The sequence below is a fragment of the Lynx canadensis genome, chromosome B3 (assembly GCF_007474595.2).
Source record: "Lynx canadensis isolate LIC74 chromosome B3, mLynCan4.pri.v2, whole genome shotgun sequence".
Taxonomy (NCBI): domain Eukaryota; kingdom Metazoa; phylum Chordata; class Mammalia; order Carnivora; family Felidae; genus Lynx; species Lynx canadensis.
In genome coordinates, this window is record NC_044308.2 from 97,946,771 (window position 1) to 97,966,730 (window position 19,960).

Sequence of the window (19,960 nt, forward strand, 5' to 3'; positions counted from 1 at the left end):
CCTCCCACTCAGGGGCCAATGGAGCACGTGTCTTCGCCCCACGTGGGAGCGACGCCAGTAGCCAATGGACGCGCACGGCGGAGGGCGAAGGGCAGGCCGGCGGCGCCGTAGACGCGGGGCACGCTCGCTCCCTCCCTTTCTCCAATGCCGTGAGTAGAGGAGCTAGGCCCCGCGCGAGGCGGGAGTAGGGTGGTGGTTACGCTCTGCCCTTTTCCTTCTCGCACTGCGGGGCTCTCTGAAAAGGTAGCCCGCCGAGCCGCGCGTCCTGTCATCTCAGGCCCTGAGTCCTCGGGGCCTTGGGAGAGAGTGCGGGCGTGACTGGGGTGAAAGCTCTCATTTGGGCGGGCCCAGCGGCCTCCCTGTCTCCGGCTGGGCCCCTGTCTGCGGGAGGCCTATTGCTGGCCACCCGCAGGCGAATTGCCCACTGAGGGGCGCTGCCCGTCCGGCCCTAGCTCTCGCTCGGGACGGAGGCCTTGTCGCGGCAACGCCTGGTAGCCTGCAGTCTTCTGGACTTCTTTTTGTAGGGCTCCTGACGGTGTCATTTCTTGGTGTTGTAAATATCGAGCGCCTAGAAGAACCAGATGGCTCTGTCTCTGCCATCATTAGGCAGTCTGTTTCCTTGTCTTAAATCCTGGGTGGAGATACAGATTTAAATCCACTGTGCGGACCTGGGAATACGGGGCTCTTCCGTACAGGTCTCTTCACCCCGTGTCCTTATCTGTAAAGTGAAGGAGGTGGGCTATGGAATCCCTAAGCGACCTTCCGACTGAAGTTTTGTGATTCGCCCTCACCGTGGCCGTTTAACGCCTGTGCTCAGTGCTTATCGGCAGTTTTTCATTTTTAGGGTCAGAACAGCTGAACAGAACAAAATTAGAATGTTAAAAACTTTATTGCTGGAAGGACTTTGATTTGGTTCCAACTGTTTAGTCTGGTGGCTTGGGGAAGTCACTTCGTCTCTGCCTCAGATCTCTTCTGTGAACTAGGAGTAATAGCTGTGTCTCTCACACAGGGCTGTTGTGTGCATTACATGAAATAAAGCCCAAGGGTGTTTAGCGGAGTGAAATACAGTTGACCCTTGAAGAGCACAGGTTTGAACAACTCCTGTCCACTTGGAGGCAGATGTTTTTCAGTAAATCCAGTACAGTACTCTAAATGTATTTTCCTTATGATTTTTTTTTCTGTAGTTTATTATAAGAACATAGTGTATACTACATATAACATGCAAAATATGTGTTAATCACCTATGTTATTGGTAAGGCTTCTAATCAAACAGTAGGCTGTTAGTTAAATTTGAGGGGAGTCAAAAATCCTATGCAGACTTTCAACTGCCCTTAGCCCTTATGTTGTTGAAGGGTCAATTGCACTGGATAAATGACTTTTTATTATGTTCAAATGGTTTTACCTCCTGGACAGTTGAATGCCTTTGTTTGTGAAAACAACATAGAATGTTACCTGCTTTTTCCATCACAAATGAAAAAATAATAATAATGAGATGGTTATTCCTTAAATTCAATTTTTTGTTTTGAGATAATTGTAGAGTCCCATACAGTTGTAAGGAACAATAGCGATCCTGTGTACCTTTTACCCCTTCTCCCCCCATGAAAACATCTTGCAAATCTGTAGGACAGTGTCATAACCAGGAAATTGACATTGACATAATCCGTTGATCTTACTCAGATTTCCCTAGCTTTACATTTGTGTGTCTATTTAGTTCTGTTTAGTTTTTATCATATGTGTAGATTGTTGTGTCACCACCATAGTCCAGCTACAACACAGTTCAGTCACCACAAGGGATCTACGGGTACCCTTTTATAACTTCACTCCTTCGGGGCACCCCTTCCCCAATCTGTAATTTTTTGGAATTAGCTATTTTTTACTTAGTGTAATCCCTTGGGATCGTTGTATGTATGAAAGGTTCATTCCTTCTTATTGGGGAGTAGTATTTCATGATATGGGTATACCACAATAGGTTTAACCGTTCACCCGTTGAAACACATCTGAGTTCTAATTAGCTATTTGGAATAAAGCTGCTATGAACATTAGTGTGCTGCTTTTTGTGTGAACCTGTTTTTGTTTCTCTGGCATAAATGCCTAAGAGTCCAATTGCTGGGTCATATAAACAAATGTTTAGTGTCGTAAAAAACAGGCAAACTGTTTCCAAAATGGCTGTACCAGGGCACCTGTGTGGCTCAGTCAGTTGATCATCCCGCTCTTGGTTTCGGCTCAAGTCATGATCCCAGGTTTGTGGGATAGAGCCCTGCATCAGCCACCACGCTGAGCATGGAGCCTGCTTAAGATTCTCTTTCTTTTCCCTCTGCCCCTCTCCCCCAGTCCCTCGGTGTCTCTCTAAAATAAAAAAAAAAAGTGGCTGTTCCTTTATACATTCCCACCAGCAATGTTTTGAGTGATCTGGTTCTTATCATCAGCAATTGGTGTTGTCACTGTTTTTAATTTTTGCCATTCTGATAGGTGTTTAGTGGAGATGGTTATTTTTTAGTTTGCACTGGAGGTAGTGGATTTTTATTACTAGGTTGAATACAGAATTACACATGTTTATGGTCAACTTTCATGGGACGCTTGAGCCCAAAGTAGTGACTTGTTTACCATGTAATTTTGAGTACGTGCTTCTTTGTTTAGCAAGATGAAAGAACTCACAATACATCTGCTCTTTGTATAACTTTTTTTTCTGCTTACCTTCCCCTAGGTTTGACTGTACCTTAATTTGTTTCAGTTAAGTAATTTCAAGTCAAGAGCTTACCTTCCATTCATACACCCTGTAATGTCTTGGGTGTGACATTTTGTATTCATGACACCACCCTCAGCTGAGAGTTCAAGTTCATCTTCCATCTATGTCAGAACGAATAAGACATTACTTCACTGGATCCCATGTGATGTTGGCCGAGGAATGGCTTTGGGGAACTTTGCTTCCAATTCCTAATGAATTTTTCTCTTCCTTTTCACTAGACTCTATACACCTCAGGAATAAGAGTTGGCATCAATATTGGGTGATTTGCAGTGAGGTGGGGTTGTAATTTGGGGGAAAATCTCCCCAAATCTGCCCCTTCACATTTTTATCACCCTCAAGAAATAGTTCTTTAGTTCAGTCTTTTGGGCCACTTAGTTAGCCATCGCTTTGGATAGCCCAGCTAAGTAAAAACAAAACTTCCACTGTTATTTTTATTAAAAATTTTTTTTTTAATTTTAGGTAGGCTCCATGCCCAATGTGGGACTTGATTGAACTCACAACCCTGAGATCGAGAGTTGCATGTTCTACAAACTGAACCAGCCAAGCACCCCAGAACTTCCACTTTAAAAAAAAACTTACTTTTCTTATGCAAACAGGGGAACCCTCAACCAAACTTACTCAGAAACATTTTGTGTGCATCCTATTTTGAATCAAACAGAGATCTAGCCTTCTGTAAGTAACAAGCATAATTGCAATTTTTAGAAACATGTGCTTTCAGCCAGGTTATGAGAGTAAGAAGGAGCTTTTTTAAATGATTTTTTAATTTCTGAATTATTTATTGAAGCAATAATTTAGTAGTGGCTATTTTTTTTTTTTAGCTTGCTGTTAACTGGTTTGTTTTTTTCCCCCAATCATTAGAGCTAAATTCACCAACTCACCACTAGAGGTCTCCTCTTTCCCTATAGAAAACATTTCCGGAAGTAACTGCTTGAATTCTAAAATCAGCAGGGGTGCAGTTGAGAATGTAAAACCCTACCAATTTATTTATTTTTTTTTTTTACCTTTATTGCCAAGTAAAATTTTTATATTCATGTTTAAAGTATTTTAAATATAATAATCTAGTATTTTTAGAGATCCTAGCTGGAGTAAATTTAGCCTCTCCTTTAAACTGAATTATAAGGTGAACCAAAATGAATCAAGTGAAGGTACTCAGTTTTCACAGACTACTCTAACTTACTTAATAACAGTCTCTCTGGTTTGCCTTTCTCTATGGAAATATATCAACCATTGAAGACCACTAATTAGTAAATATCCATTAAACTCTTGCATTTGGTGGATGGGAATGTGCTAGGTGCTAAGAAAAATGGAAATGAATAAGATGTAATCCTTGCTCTCCTTTTTCCTCTGCACACTTTTCTTTTTGTCTGCCTAACTAGAAACTCTTAATTATCCTTTAAGACCCTCTCAAAAGACACCTCTAGTGTGAAGCCTTCCCTTCCCTCCCTCCTTGTGTTTCACAGAACTTGTTAAGACCTCTGTTTAGACATATTGCAGGCTATTTATTTGTTTTTATGTTGTCTGTCTTCATTAGAGTATATATTCTATGAGGACAAAGAACCTTGTCTTTCTCTGTCTCTCCTTTGTTGTTTTTTAATCTTACCATTGTATCTCTGGCACTAAGTATAACAGATATTCAATAAATACTTACTGAGTGAATGAATGAATGGATGGGTAGAGATGGCATTTGAATCAGGTCTTGAGGCTGGGTAAGATTTCCACAGACAGGATGGGGATGGAGATAGGGGAGGGACAGGAAATAGGACAGCCTAAGTTGAAGCTGAAAAGTCCAGATAAATGAGATTGGCAGCCAGTTGAGTTATCAGAGGTGGGCACAGGTGGAGAGAGCTTTAACAAAAAGTTGGAAAGGGCTGAGAATGAGATAGTGATAGCAGGTGGGAGGTTTGCAGTGATGAAGGCAGATGATGGTAGAAAAGAAATGAAGAATGGAGGTGATCCCGGGTTCTGTCCTCAGACCTCATCTCTCACTGTTCTATAGCCTCAACATCTGCAGTCACTTCTCAGCTCTAGGGTGGTTCCCACTCAGGCCTCTTTCTAGTCTTCTTAATCCCAAGTTCTAGTACCATCCATTGACTGAGGAAAAAGCTCTGGATGGTAGGAGAGAGCACTAGGTTCAGGTCTCCGTGCTACCACCAATTAGCCATGAAACATTGAGTAAGTTCTTTTAAACATATGCAGTTATTAAATCTCCACCTTGTTCCAGAAGGGATTTAGGGTGTCAGCAAGTTACTTAACATGAGGGCCTGTTTCCTCATCTCTAAATGGTCTAGGTGGTCTAAGTTCATTCCAGTTCTCCCATTTTGTGAATCACTCTAATAATTTGTTGGTTATCTCCACTTAGAAGTTCTGCTAACACTTCATAGTTAGGATATGAAAAACTGGGGATGGGGGTGGGAGAAACCTACAGCTGGTTCTCCTGACACTGATTTCTATTCATGGCATCACCATCCAACCAGTGACCCAAGACCAAAACTTAATGTCATCTTCAACTATTCTGGCCCTTGCCAGAACATCTCACTGAGATGTGGAATCCACTCTGTAATGTCATTCCCATTCTTTCCCCATTTGGTCCTTTCCCATGGCTATGTGTAGTTGAAGCCCTTGTTAGCTGTTTCTTTGTTTTTTTCTATTGACCCTCAGTCTTAATGCTGTTGTCCAAATAACATTCTGAAGCATAGCTCTAACATGCCAGTGCTCTTTGCTAAAACCTCAGTGACTCCCAACTGCCTGTGGAAGATAATCCAAATTCCCTGGCTGATCAGGCGAGACCCTTCCTGATGTGACTGTGTAAACTGTCTGCCTCCTCTTCTCATGATCCCCATGTGCTAACCAAACTGAGCTACAGCATGCCTTAAATATTTCTGCCTCAGCTAATCACCTGACATACCTTCTCCTGGCATTTTGCCTGTTGAAATCCTGGTCTATCCTTATTTTACCTCTTTAAGGAACTTTTCAGGTTCTATCATTTATTTTAACGACTTGATAACTTGTTTTAGCTCACTTCACCCCACAGTAAGTTTTCAGCAATCCAAAGGCAGAAACCACACTTCATTTATCTTTGTTTTCCTCTGACTTAGCACACTCCTGGAGAAACTTGAACTGAATTAAATCAGATTGAGACTCAGTTCAGAAATCACTTTCTCAACTCATGCTCATAGATTTTTACAGGTGGAAATCACCTGAGCAAATCATCTGATTTTACAAGTGAGAAAAACAAGGGTCACAGAGGTGAAGTTACTTGCCCAGTCTGTCCTAGCTGCCCTTGCCTTTGTTTGCACTATTCTGGTGATACTACTTGCAACCTCGTCTTAGAAAGGTCTGTTTTCACGTCGCCTCTCCCTTCCTGAATATAAGCGTCTTAACCTCAACACATTGCTCCCTAGGTGATTTTAGTTTGTCATTTTGATACTGGAAATGTAGATTGGTAGTAGCTGGTTTCAGCAAATGTGTAGGTGGACTGCCTGAATGGTCATCAGGTGGCGACACTGCAGGCAGACTCCAACCCAAAGTTGAAGAATGAAACTTAATATCAAGGCTGGAAAGAACCTTCCAGACCATCCAGTCCAGCCTCTCTATTGTTTTTTTTTGCAGCAAAGAAACCAGGAAACAGAGACAGGAGTGACTTGTTCAATAACTTTGAGTGGCAAATGACTCATCAACTTCATTGGCACAAGAGCATTGACTTTGAAGTTGTAAAGCAAGTTACTGTGTGTTTGGGACTCTGATTGCCAGCTGATAACCTAATACGAATACTGTTTTGTGTGTCTAGGTCAAATGATGCTGTTTGGAAAAATTTCCCAGCAGTTGTGTGGCTTAAAGAAACTCCCATGGTCATGTGACTGCAGATACTTCTGGGGCTGGTTGAATGCAGTGTTTAATAAGTAAGTTACTCTAAGGTGAAGAAACATGGTAATTATTATAGCTGATGAGTTTCCAGTAGCTAATTTGGTTATTTCTTGTATGTCAAATATCTTTTTTTTTGTACAGTATGTGCAATATGATCCTAATTTTGTTTAATAACAAAACATACATACATTGAATAAAGACCAGAAAATATTAACATTACTAATATAAAATATTAACTAATTGGGTTCCAGTCAAGATTTCAGTGATTTTTGTTATTTGTCCTTTCCATACCATTCAAGTTTTCTAAAATGAAAGGGATCTTAAAGGATGTAGTTAGCCTTTTAAATAGTACCATGGGGACTCAAGTTTTTTAAAAAGTGGGTGGCATGCTTTGAAATATCATTTTGAGGGGTGCCTGAGTGGCTCAGTCAGCTAAGCGTCTGACTCTTGATATCAGCTCAGGTCATGATCTCATTGTTTGTGAGTTCAAGCCTGTGTCGGGCTCCACTGTCAGTGTGGAGCCTGCTTGGGATTCTGTCTCTCCCTTGCTCTCTGTCCCTACCCCACTTGCTCTCTCTTTCTCTCTCTCTCCCTGTATTAAAATAAACATTTAAAGATTTAAAAAAATGAAATATCATTTTGAAACTAATGAAACTCATCTGCTTGTTGCTTAATACAGCTTTAATACCACCAACTAGCGAGAAAGGCAAATGTAAAAATTAAATAATTAAAAATTAATGACATTAATTTGAACAGATTTGAAATTATTCCATTTTATCTTTTATCATTAAAAAAAAACAAACAATAACCCAGTATAGTCGTTCATTCAACACGTAGTTACCGAGTACCTCCTGGTGTCAAGCACTGTGCTACATGTGAATCAATGAAGGTACATGTCTGCCTGATAAACTCATATACAAACAATAGACCTAGACAGAGTTCACTTGGGAACAAAAGAAAAACAAAAAAGGGAGCCGGAAGAGCCCTCATGTTTTTTTACATGACTCTCACGAGTATACTTCCCTCCCTCTCAGTCATTTGAAAGGAAAAATTGTTGCTGTACTGTATTTATGTTGACGGACTGCCATTAAGCAGCTAGCGATTATACTAAAAACGAACTATTTTTGTTCTTTGCCGACAGAGTGGATTATGAACGCATCAGGGATGTGGGACCCGATAGGGCAGCATCGGAGTGGCTGCTGCGCTGTGGGGCCATGGTGCGCTACCACGGCCAGGAGAGGTGGCAGAAGGACTACAACCACCTCCCCACAGGACCTCTGGACAAGTACAAGATTCAGGCAATTGATGCCACCGACTCTTGTATCATGAGCATTGGATTTGATTACATGGGTAACTACCCTGTCATTTGCTTATGGGAAACGGAGGTGCTTTGCAGTGACATTTTGTTGCAGTTGATTCACTGTTACAGTCAGAGGTGTGTCCTTTTTTGCCCTTGTCAGTACAATCCAGCTTGTTTTTTCCTGTGTATGATTTTTTTTAATTAAATAGATATTACAAACACCTTCCTCTCCTTTCTCCTTCCACTAAGCTTATCTCTACATGCCTTTATTTTGTGCTTATTGGTTTAAAATTCAAGGCCTGGTTTATCAAACTGTCAAATTTCTGGCATTTGAGAAACCCTCAATAATGTGAGAATAATTGTACACATACAGCTTTTGCTGGTGTGGGCCCTTCTTTCCTCCAGTACATGGGCATCTGATTACAGAATGGACCTATATTATATAGTGAATAGTTTGTATGGTTAATAGGGTGACTAATCATCCAAGTTTTCCTGGGGACTGAGAGGTTTCTGAGGACATAGGATTTCCAATCCTAAAACCAGAATAGTCCTAGGCAAACTAGGATAGTTGGTTATCTTAATGGTAAAGCAGATTCTTAAAATGTATCTTTTATCTCCTAGAGGGCCTACAGCATGTTGAAAAAATAAGGCTATGCAAGTGTCATTATATCGAGGATGACTGTTTGGAGAAACTTGGTAAACTTGAAAATTTACAAAAGAGCGTATTGGAAATGGAAATAATTTCATGTGGGAATGTCACAGACAAAGGCATCATTGCTTTATATCACTTAAGGTAGGTGGTCAGTGCCAAAATGGAAACTTGATAATGTTAAAAGTGAATAATTAGAATTTAAATTTTAAAAAACTTTAAGTAAACTCTACCCACAACATGGGGCTCCAACTCACAACCCCAAGGTCAAGAGTTGCATGCTCTACCAACTGAGCCAGACAGGTTCCCTGAATAATTAGAATTTAAAACAATTAAGAGGTGGAGGCTTTTTTTTAAATTCAGAAAAATATAAGAAAATGACTTAACTTTCTTCCAAAATAAAACAGTTAAAATTATCAACCTTAATACATTGTTTTATTGCATTTTTAAGGGGGCATCTTCTTTAAAAAGTAAATGTACATCAAGCATCTAGCATGGTGACTGCTACAATAGGCCATCAATGGGCATTTGCCATTATCCTTCCTGTCCATCTTTTGAAGAATTTTTCCTGATGTTCTGACAATAACCTCAGTATCACAGAAAGTTTGAGAAATTTTAAGTTAATTTTTTTTAGTAATCTCTGTACCCACCCTGAGGCTCAAACCCACGACCCCAAGATCAAGAGTCTCAACGCTCTACTGACTGAGTCAGCCAGGTTCCCCCACCCCCACTTTTAAGTTTATTTTTTTTTTTAGTAGAGAAATTTTAAGCATCAGAACCAAAAGTAGTAGACTGTCTCTTATATTAGTTGAAGGTTTGAAGCTTCATCTTTTAATGAAGTTCTTTTAAGAACTTTCCCATTTTTTTTTCTTTTCTGGATTAAGATTCATATTTAGTGTTTCACATGCAAAGGAGTTCTATGGCATAATACATACACTGTATTTGGAAAGATCCAGCTAGAATTACTGATATAATTCAGAACAACTCAACTTTCCAAAGTCTGGCTTAGCTCCTAGAATGAATTTCATTTAAAATAGCACTCTTAACACTACTGTTCTAAAAGTCATTTTGAAAGTATAGTGTAATATAAACACATTCTATGTGCAATGTTTTTTAGGCCAGTGAATACAGTTTATTGTTCATGCTATAAGAGTAAAGGCAAAACCAAAGTAGCTTTTTTTTCCTTCTCTTTTTGCAGAAACCTGAAATATTTATTGTTAAGTGATCTTCCTGGAGTAAGAGAAAAAGAAAACCTTATCCGAGCCTTTAAGACAGCACTGCCTTCTCTGGAACTAAAATTAGACTTGAAGTAAAATAATCATATTTAAGAAGTATTGTATTTCAATATAAAGTATCATTTGAAATTGTTGATCCTAAACATCATAAATATTATATAATAATCAACAGACCCTAAGGATATTCAGTCATGACATTTCAGAAGCAGAGTCCATCATGTAGAAAATATTCAGACATGACTCACTGAAGTTACTAAGTTGGAAGTAAAAATATATGTACATTAAATCCTTTTAGGAAAAATGGAAACAAGGTAGCAGTTTAATTCTAATATGTTCCTCATTTTATATAGAAATCTGTACAGTATGTAGATACTGACAGAGTTCTTTAAAGTGATTTAAATGTGCAACACAGATATTCTTTATTGTATTTTATCAGTAATTTATGTTAATGTTACATTTTACTTTAAAGCTATTGAAGCATGTTACTATAAATGTATAGTTATGAAAAACTGAAAGCTAAGTTTCAGATTCATTGATGAATTAGGAAAGGCAGTCATTGGTTGTTGAGGCATCCATATTGCTTCCCAGGATTTGCATTCATTTCTCATGACCCTACATTCCTTTGTTCTTTATAACCTACACCTTTCTCTGAATGAATAGTTTCTGGCTAATTTGTCTATTTTGTAAGCTTAGTCGGGTGTTTTATTAAAACTAGACATAAATATTTGGCTGAATTCAAATAGTTTTGCAACTGCAGTAGAACAAAGGAAATAATCATGAAGACCATACTTTTTGCTTAAATTAAAATACTGCTTTAAACCAAAAATTTTGACATGCCAACTAGAAACTAATTTAAATTTCCCCATATATGTTGGGTACTGCTTCCTATGACTTCAAGGGACATCAAAAAGAAGTATAAACACAAAATTCAATTTATATCTAGAAAGCAGTGATAAAGAATATCGCAAATAGGTAAAAACAGATCTTTAATTTTACCTGCTTGAAATGGCCCTGGTTCTATTATTGTTAATTATAGGCCAACTTGTCTGTAGATTTCTGTATGTCTGGTTCTTGAACATAAACTATACGGTCTTGAATAGAACCTTAGCTGGAAATAATTTTAAAATAAACACTGTATGATGCAGCATTGGGGTAGAAAAAGTGGATTTTAATTGTGTTTAGAAACCAGCTTATATAAATAGCACATACCACAAATGATATACTATTTACGAATAATTGCCACTGTCATTTACAAAATCAGAAAATAACAAATTAAAAAGACTAGGTTGTAAAACAGTCTTATGTGAAACAATAGTGACTCCATGCTGAATGAATGATTACAGATATGGTTGAATTAAGCATTAGTGCACATTTAGAACTCATTAGAAAAAAATGAATGCTTCCATCTCAGATTTGTTTGCTTATTGTGTGGTGAGGCAACTGATTCACCACAATTTAGTCTGCAAATACTTTTGTATTCTAAATGGTTCTGTATGAAACTACTGGATAAATTAGGCAGTTATAATCATCTGCCTCGTCAAGTACATTGTTTTGGGTTAAAAAGAAAAACACAAAATGTAAACTCTTCACAGAAGTGGGCTGTCCTTCTTTGCCATTTGAATCAAAGCCACATAAGAAGAATCAGATAATGCCGAGACTAGTATTTAACCCACTGTCAGCTCCTTGCAAGAAGCCACATACATCAGGAAGCCTTAGAATATCATTAACCTGGCTGGAGTGGCCAAAATTATTGAATAGATGCCTAAATTTGGTGAGTTACTTAGCAGTAAAGAATAAAGTCATATGCTGTCATGAAGGAAGTTACTATAGCAGTAAACTAGTAAGAGTACAGAAGAAATGTTCTAAAGATACCGTAAAATACAACATCTAAAACTATGGCTGAGAATGACTAGGACACAGCAGCAGCCCATCAGCCAAAACTGGCAGTCAGCTATAAGAAACAGACGTGAGCTTCATTTTACCCTGTGTTCAGGGGACGGGAGTGATGAAGCTTTTTGAAGAGTGGTAGCCCGCGTCAAAGCTAATTACAGGTCATCATTTCAAGTCTCACAATACAAAGCTAGGAATCTTCAGTATCAATTTGGACTACTCTGTTATTTTTATCAGTTCTTAGCATAGTATATGTATACACACACTTATATGTGTACAGACACATATGCATATGTATACACATATACATACAGATAGCATAAAAAAGTATTTCAGGAAAAATAGGAGTTTACAACCTCAAGTCTTTCATGATCCAAGTAAAAACTCAAGCAATTTCTTCCAAATCCCAGATTACTGTAGATAGTCCTGCCCATAGATCTGTCTCCAAGTCTGAGGCTGAGCTGGAGAGAATGAAGAATAATTACTCTCAGGCTGACAGGCTCAGTTCCCAGGAAGCCTGCAGGGCTCGTTCTACCTCTTGATTGCCTTGGTCTGCCGCCAGCCTTCACACCACTGTTTGCATGGGGAATTGGGTAACCTGTGGATGGGTTATATAAACCCATCTTGCCTGCAAAAATGACTAAGATGCATCCTTTACTAAAGGTAAAGACCAAAGCATATGTAAGAAATGTCTAGAAATATCATTAAATTTGTAATTTTGTTATGATAATCCATGATTTTTAAAAATATTAAGCAACTCTTCAATATTCCAAAAATGTTTTAAAATAGGAAAATCAAGAAATAGAACAAGCAGGAAATGGGATTTTAAACATTTTGATTTCAGGAACTAAAAGGCAGGGGATAGGACTCCATGTGAAAGAGATACAAGAAATACGTATGGGTGTTTTGTAATCCATTTTTCTTGTTGCATATAGTACAGTTGAAGCATAAATCTTTATCACATCTCTAATCTTTCCAGATATATGGGCAGCAGCTACAATTTATATTTCTGTCAATAAACTCAGCTACTTAGATACAACAAAAATGCAAGTGAAAATCCAAACAAGTTTTTCCTTTCTGTTCTAGTCACCATCAGGAAGCATGGAAGAAGGCTGCCTCTGTAATTCCCCTTCCGATTCTGCCAGCTGGCCTCCCCCAGGTTATTACTTAGGTTTTCTCCTGATGTTCTTAAAGCATTATGATTATTTTCAATCAAGTTTGTAAGTTCGGTTCCTTTTTCATCATCAATCTTCAAGCTCCTTAAATGTTTGGAAAACGGGAGTTGAGTTTCTTCAAGTTACAGTAGTACTTCTTATTATCCAAAGCTGGAAGGAAGCTGCTGCTAGTCAGCTGGGGTAGGTACTGCAGCTGAAAATACAAAACACAGGATCAGGTTCAACACCACACACTCTTTTTGTTATTGATAACATATCACAAAAGAGGTAAAGAAGTCCATTTTTCAGCATGGAAATCCTTTTTCTGCACAGAATCCCAGGTTCTGAGTGAAGACAAAATGTTTCAATTTGTTCTTTTTCCTTTTAAAGATTTCTTTAAAAAATTTTTTTTTAACATTTATTTATTATTGAGAGACAGAGACAGAGCATGAGCATGGGAGGGGCAGAGAGAGGGGGAGACACAGAATCCAAAGCAGGCTCCAGACTCTGAGCTGTCAGCACAGAGCCCAACGCGGGGCTCAAACTCTTGGGCAGTGAGATCATGACCCGAGCTGACGTCTATCTAACACTTAACCGACTGAGCCACCCAGGCGCCCCTAAAGATTTCTTTTATATTAAAAAGCAAAACATTGCACATTTGAGAAAATTTAGAGAATATGAAAAAGAAGCAAAAATCTACATATTAACATTAGGAAAAAACCACATAGATTTACAGGAGTTAAGAGCTTGCTGGGACTTTTGGGATCATTTAAGCCAATGCATGATCTGAGAGCCAAGAAAACTGGTGTCTGGAGCACTTAAACAATTTGCCCCCTTACTCCTTAGTTAAAAAGGCAAAACTATTCCCTTCATGCTCCCAGAAAATGTTTGAATTTATTGTCAATGTCAAATGAAAGTAAGGAGAATATACAAAAAATAGATGTTCTACATGGCCTTAGGTATCTGAACAGTGGTTACTTTTTTTTATGTCTATTTATTTATTTTGAGAGAGAGACAGAGAGACCATGGGTGAGCGGGGGAGGGGCAGAGAGAGAGGGAGAGACAGAATCCTAAGCAGGCTACCTCGATGTCAGAACCTAACTCAGGGTTCAAACTCACGCACTGTGAGGTCATACCCGAGCTGAAATCGAGAGCAGGATGCTTAATGGACTGAGCCACCCAGGAGTCCCTGAACAGAGGTTACTTTTTAATACTTCAAACAGTTGAATCCTTCAGGGCCTATATGCAATACACTAATTAATTAGTGGGCTTCCCTATTCTTCCAAGTAAAAATATTTGCATCAAGACCCTCTACTCTTGAACACAGATTAACAGCAAGTTAAGTGGTAACTCGGGGTGGGTGGGGGTGGGGAGTCTAATTCTGGCATGTTTTGCTACCTGGGTCATATATGACAATAAAATAAAGCTTTCTTAATTTTGTAACTCTGGTCTATCTTTGGACCCCGCAGTTCATGCTCTACCTGTTTGTAATGGGTTGTCCATCCCCTTCTCTCCTCCAAACCTCACATACACAACCCGGATGCCATTCAGCATGCTGGGCAGTGGGGTCTGCAAAGGGAAAGACTAAGGCATAATAATTTATAGATTAAGGGCTACCTAGGCAGATCCAGAAATGACCAGGAGTAGCCAGCTCATCTTAGTTGTGGTTCTAACCACAGTCCATTCTAAGTTACTACAGCTTTTGGCTTGTAACAGGCTTACACTTAAGGCAAGGCTATTTTGCCACTTTATACCAGTCTTTTTCTTCACAGGCTCCCTGTATGCAGCTTGGATGCTGTTCTCTGGTTAAATAAGCTGTTCTGATATCACTGAGAGCACTCGGCACTGTATCTACCGGAGCCAACTCTGATGATTAAAGGAACAGAGGGGAAAACAGGTCCATTTTTGGATAAACCTGGAACGTCAATCAATACTGAAAGTAAACATGATGACAGAGAGCTGCCTGGGATAAATCTGACTTCATTCTCCAAAGCACAAAAAGCACGCTCAGCGGGGCTCACGCTCGTGTACCTGAGACCCATGCTCGTGCACAACAAAACCCCTCTGTGGCAGCAGGGAACTTCAGGGCAAGGACGCCTTCAGGATTCAGGGAGAAGGGGGTCCTTGGAGGCAGATGTCTCAGTGCCTTGGTTGACAGATCATATGCCCGTCACCGTGCTCTGCAAGGAAGGTGCTGGAGCTGCAAGCCGCTGTTACCGCCCCGAGAATAGATACAGACTCCCTGCACCAGGTGGCAGGCATGAGGTCATTGGAAACTACAACCCCGGGACACTTGTGTAAAGCAGTGCCCCATTTTTACCCCAGGCAGGTGCTTTCGGCTCTGTCTCAGCGTCTTCCTTATTGGTCTGTCACGCTCTTTTGCTGAATCCTCTGTTTCTCTGATGCTGTCAAAATACGGGTGCTGCAACAGCTGTTCACATGTCATTCTCTCAGCAGGATTCATGTGGAGACAGCCCTAAAAGAACAGACAAGTCTCCATTCTTCTTTAAAATTGTATTAACTTACTGAAATCAATTTTTTTTTCTTTGACAGATCAAACCCTTCATTCGGGAACAGGAAGGAGGAAAAGTAGGAGAAACACACCAAACATGCTTTTGGTTCCTTCCACAATTATTCCTAAATGGGTAACCACATAATAAGTAAATAGATAGGTTCTAGGAATAGTAACAAAAAAATCATTTTCTCCACCTTGCCCTGTTCTGGAGGCAGTTGGTACTCTGCCCTGAGGGAGTAAGATAGGATTTTTGAGTTTGCCTCAGTATCCAACGGGAATAATCCACATAACCAGTTTGGTCCTTTGTGTATACTTTGTGAAAATTTGGGTTTTTATTAAAAAAATTCATACCCACACATGGTAAAAATAAAATGTATACAAAACACAGCAAAGTCTCCTCACCACTCTAGTTCTTCCATTCCCCCTTCCAGATTCAGCTGTTCCTTTTTTTCTGGTATATTCTTCCAGAAATAGTCCATGCATTACAGTGTATATATGCATGTATGGAAGGAGAAGCATAGTATACATGCCCTTAGATTGCATCATTCTGAACTATTTGCTTTGCCATTAAGTAGGCCATAGGGTTCATACTTGAGTAGATGAAATCTCACAATTATATACCCCAAGGAACTGTCTCCGTTTTTTGGGTTTTTTTTCTTTTGGTTTTTTTTGGTTATATTACAAATGCATCAGTAAATGCATTAAATACTTTGAAATGGGTAGGGCATGGACTATAACTTGAAAATGTTTTAGTTGGTACTCGATTTTACATAAGAGCTACAGATCTCTGAAAATGTATATACAAATCAAGTTTTAAAATCAAAACCTACTTCTGATATACTAGGGAGTTGACTATTTAAATGAATCCTATGGCCCAACATTTTTTGAAGAAAAGGATCCCTGCATAAAACAAGTACTATCCATCTGAAATTTCTGTAACTTAGATTTTAAATACAGTATGTTGGGTTTAAAGTGACAAACACCTACAGATGTTTTCATTGTAACAATGTAAATAAAAATTCAACGTATTTATACTTCCCAAAGGAGAAGGAGAATTCTAAAAGGAACACTTTTCAATTCATGGATTGATATAAATCATTTAGACTCCCCAATGACACCAGCTACTGTGTGCTTCCGGTCTGTTAGAAGCTATGATTTTACCTTTAAGAGCCCCAGGGCCGGAGAAGAGATGTTTGGAAATTTTAATTCAAGTGGTTCCTGTTTTTAAAAAAAAAAAAAAAGAAGAAGAAAAAAAAGAAGAAAAGGGGGTTTTATTTACAGTATGTATTCAAAGCTAAGGTGACCTCAGGTTGAATGTCTTCTGAGTAACAGAAGCATCTTCCTGGCACCTTTCTTGCCTCCCCCACCCACCTCCCAGCTGAAACAAGGCCTGTTTCACAAGCTCCTTCTCTCTCCGCCTCCAAATTTCTTTTCCAAATTTTCCTCCTCACCACTCCCTTCACTTCCCAAAGAAATGGTGCAGGTAGCAAATTATGAGGGAGCATTCATGGAAGAAAGAAACACACTTGTGAAGCAACTGTTATTTCTTTTTTTTTTTTTCTGCCTCAATTTCTATAACTTGCCTTTCCTTAGAGTAATTTTTGGCACTTACATTGGCATTTAAAAGAGGCCCTAATTTTTGCATCTATTGACATTTACATAAAGGAAGCTTCAAAATAGATTTTTCCTCCCTACCTAGGTGAACAGATGCTTCTTGGTTTTCTGGAATAAACACTGGTTTCTCCTCCCACAAGAGCCTGCTGTTTCCCTGATCATCCTGCTGTTTAAAGAGTCTCTGGGGCAGACATTCATCAATCTCCCTCTGGCCATATAAGGCTATTTTGCTCCAGTCACATGCTGGAGGCAATCAGGAATAACAAGCACTATAAAGCAAGAGGAATGCTGAATGTCAGGGGGCCAGACAGGCCAGTTAAAGAGATACACCACTAACAGAGGCTAATTAAGGAGGGCAGCTGGATGGAGTGCATCACATGTATAAAGAGATGGCAGATGTGAGCTGGAGGGACTGGCCAGGCTCATCTAATGCAATACCACTCTTAAGTGCTGTGGTCAAGCTTAAGAGCACAGCACGGTGTTATTTTTGCACAGGGAATCAGCCCCCAACACTCAAATTCCGAGTGTGCACTTACCAATCACCATAAGGGTAAGAGATAAGAACCTCAGTTTTGGAGTTCCCTAAGATCACCAGGGAAAAAAAATCCTACAGCAGATTTGTATTAGAACCTTGAGAGTAGCCTCCCCCACCCCCAACTATATCTTAAATATTTCTCTTGCCTTTTGTGTGTGTTAAATCTGGGCACTGCTAGGGATTGACATGACATTGCTGACACTGAGCTCTGCTGTCTCAGCAACAACGCCTGGCCTGGGACGAGGCCCGCTGGTTGGCTGTGATAGGAGAGCCCATTCTGCCTGCTTAGCTGGTTTCCCAGTGCCAGAGGCAAGCAGGCCTCCCTCCAGCAGGATGACTGACCGGCAGAGGGACTCTGGCACAGATGTTCAACCAGTGCAGCCCCCGCATTACTTCTTCCTGTGTTTCTGTCAACAGGAAATCCCCTGCAGGACAACCTCTGGGAGACCCTGGGAAGCCTTTTGCATTTATGAAACCCCGGGTTGTTCATGAGTCTTCACTGTAAGACAAGCGAAGAGGAAATCGCTAAGGGATATTTAGTGTGGAACTGGGAATGTCCAGGTCACAAGGGAGCCAGCTGGGTCACCTCCCATATGCCAGGTGTCATTCCTGCCTCTCGGTCCCAGCATGCTCCCAGCATGACCCACTTTTCCTATTTGTAGTGGTGCCGGAGAAGGAGGCAGCAGGGGAAGGTGAAAGCCTTCACCGTGGGACAGGCCAGGAGGATGAGTGAACACAGAGCTCAAATGGAGCTTAACAGAACTTCCATCTGGAAACTGAGCAATTAAAGGCTTAGTTTCAGTTTGAAAGTACCTTCCTTAGACGGTAGAAACTCAGGATTTCACAAACGTTAATTGTGCTCTGAGATGTTTTTGATTATAATACAGGCTCATTGGAAGACACCCAAAAGTATTTTTTTAAAAAACCATAAAGAAAGAAATCATGCCACCACAAAGAGATACCCACTGTTAATATTTTGGTATATAACCTTGCAGCCATTTATTTCACAAATGTAAAAAACTTTGTGTGATTTTCCAGAAGCGGTCACATTTTATTTATATATGTAAATGTATGTGTACGTACATACATAAATTGTGCATTTATTAAACATTTATTAAAATTATGTCAAATGATTAGTACTGTTTATAGCCTTTTTCATTTAACAATACATTGTGGACTTTTTATTCAGGTGAATAATAAATCTAATTATTTTTACTGGCTATGTGGCATTTCTATTGTAGAGATATATCATAACTTACATGATGAATCCCCTATGGATGGAACACTAAAGGAAATAATTTCTAATGTCACATATTGATGCCTCTGTCTGATGGTTTCACTGCAATAAATTCTTGAAAGTGTGTTAAGAGTATGCACATTTAGAATTTTTCAATTTTAAAAAATGAGTATTTTCTCCACATTGGCTGTAGAGGAGAGATACCAGAATGAGGCTTGCCAAGCAAGTTCATTACAGTTTCCCACCATGGTCTGGGCAGTAAGAGTACAGTAGAGTAGGGGACTTGGGCAATGCTGGATTTTCCTCCTGGATAAGTCACTGTGTGAGGTACCTAGCTTCAGCTGCTGAAAACAAGGCAGGACAGGAGAAGGCAGGCAGTTCTGCATTTCTGTCCAACATGCTGGCTAACCTCTGCTATCAGCAACTTCTAAATTGGTATTGAAGGCCAGGGTCTTGCTAGCCAATTTGCCCCGATTTTCTTTTTCACTCTTAAATGGACTTTCCAGTGCAGAGTGGGCCACGGCACTAAGGCAGGCGAGTAACTACCAAAACCTCGTTAGTCTGCAACTCCCCATATAAAGAGAATGATTACCACCTAAACACCCTGGTAACCTTAGCCTCCATATTCAGAGCTCTTTCCAAAATGGGTCACTCACCATATCCTCAGGGTCTGGAATTTTCACCCCGCTGAAGTACTGATTCGTACTAAATACTTGCTGGTGTCTAGGAATGAGATCTCCTTTGGACAAGAAGAAAGAGACTGGTTAGCAAGGTCTGATCTACGGTTTGTCTCCACCAGTGCTGGGTCTGTGCCTACCACCAGTGAAGGCTGTAGTCTGCTCTTTCAATCAGAAGGATATGTTGAGGCAACCCTCAACAACATGTACTAAGACCTCAGTGGATGAAGCACCATGTTAGGTGTAGAGAAGGCATGCACAGAAACTGAAGGTTATGAGGTTCTTGCCCCTCAAAGACTCACAATGTATTTGAGGAATCCAAACAACTCAGAAGCATACACACACACACACACACACACACACACACACACAATAATGCCTTTTAAAAAATAGCCAACGTGCAACAAATACAAAGCAAAATCGTATCAACTGAATTCTGATGGGTGGATATAAAAGGGTACTGGCCTACCACTTAGAACAGTGCCCGACACATACAAGCAATCAATAAATATCCGAGGATAAAAGCAAGGGAAAAAGGAAGAGA

General features: G+C 39.8%; 2 protein-coding genes across 9 annotated transcripts in view; one reads left to right on the forward strand and one right to left on the reverse strand.

Moving 5' to 3' along the window:
• Positions 1–89: 89 nt before the first annotated feature.
• DMAC2L (distal membrane arm assembly complex 2 like) lies at positions 90–16,504 on the forward strand. 6 transcript variants are annotated; one of them, XM_030319068.1, is made up of 6 exons: positions 90–149; positions 6,534–6,645; positions 7,752–7,960; positions 8,532–8,703; positions 9,758–9,868; positions 12,771–12,873. In XM_030319068.1, the coding sequence occupies exons 2-6, from the start codon at positions 6,539–6,541 to the stop codon at positions 12,853–12,855; spliced, it is 684 nt and encodes a 227-aa protein (XP_030174928.1). In that variant the 5' UTR covers positions 90–149; positions 6,534–6,538; the 3' UTR covers positions 12,856–12,873. The 6 variants fall into 6 exon arrangements, with proteins under 6 accessions (XP_030174928.1, XP_030174929.1, XP_030174930.1 ...); XM_030319069.1 differs by lacking the exon at positions 90–149 and adding an exon at positions 156–243; XM_030319070.1 differs by lacking the exons at positions 90–149; positions 12,771–12,873 and adding exons at positions 3,251–3,418; positions 15,392–16,503.
• Positions 12,945–19,960, reverse strand: part of CDKL1 (cyclin dependent kinase like 1) — a 57,873-nt gene continuing 50,857 nt past the window's right edge. For 2 of the 3 annotated variants that reach the window (XM_030319059.1, XM_030319060.2), the window contains 4 exons: positions 19,396–19,478; positions 16,515–16,571; positions 15,159–15,314; positions 12,945–13,052 (listed from right to left, as the gene is read on the reverse strand). In XM_030319059.1, coding sequence (XP_030174919.1) covers positions 12,945–13,052; positions 15,159–15,314; positions 16,515–16,571; positions 19,396–19,478 — 404 coding nt within the window. Of the gene's footprint in view, positions 13,053–14,960; positions 15,019–15,158; positions 15,315–16,514; positions 16,572–19,395; positions 19,479–19,960 lie in introns of those variants that run through there. The other variant, XM_030319063.1, reaches the window with a different exon arrangement.

Excerpts from the sequence above, each read along its gene's own strand:
- DMAC2L (XM_030319068.1), top strand. The coding sequence starts at position 6,539 with ATGATGCTGTTTGGAAAAATTTCCCAGCAGTTGTGTGGCTTAAAGAAA. Across the intron at positions 6,646-7,751 it reads TTGAATGCAGTGTTTAATAA|AGTGGATTATGAACGCATCA; the intron begins GTAAGTTACTCT and ends CTTTGCCGACAG. Across the intron at positions 7,961-8,531 it reads CATTGGATTTGATTACATGG|AGGGCCTACAGCATGTTGAA; the intron begins GTAACTACCCTG and ends TTTATCTCCTAG.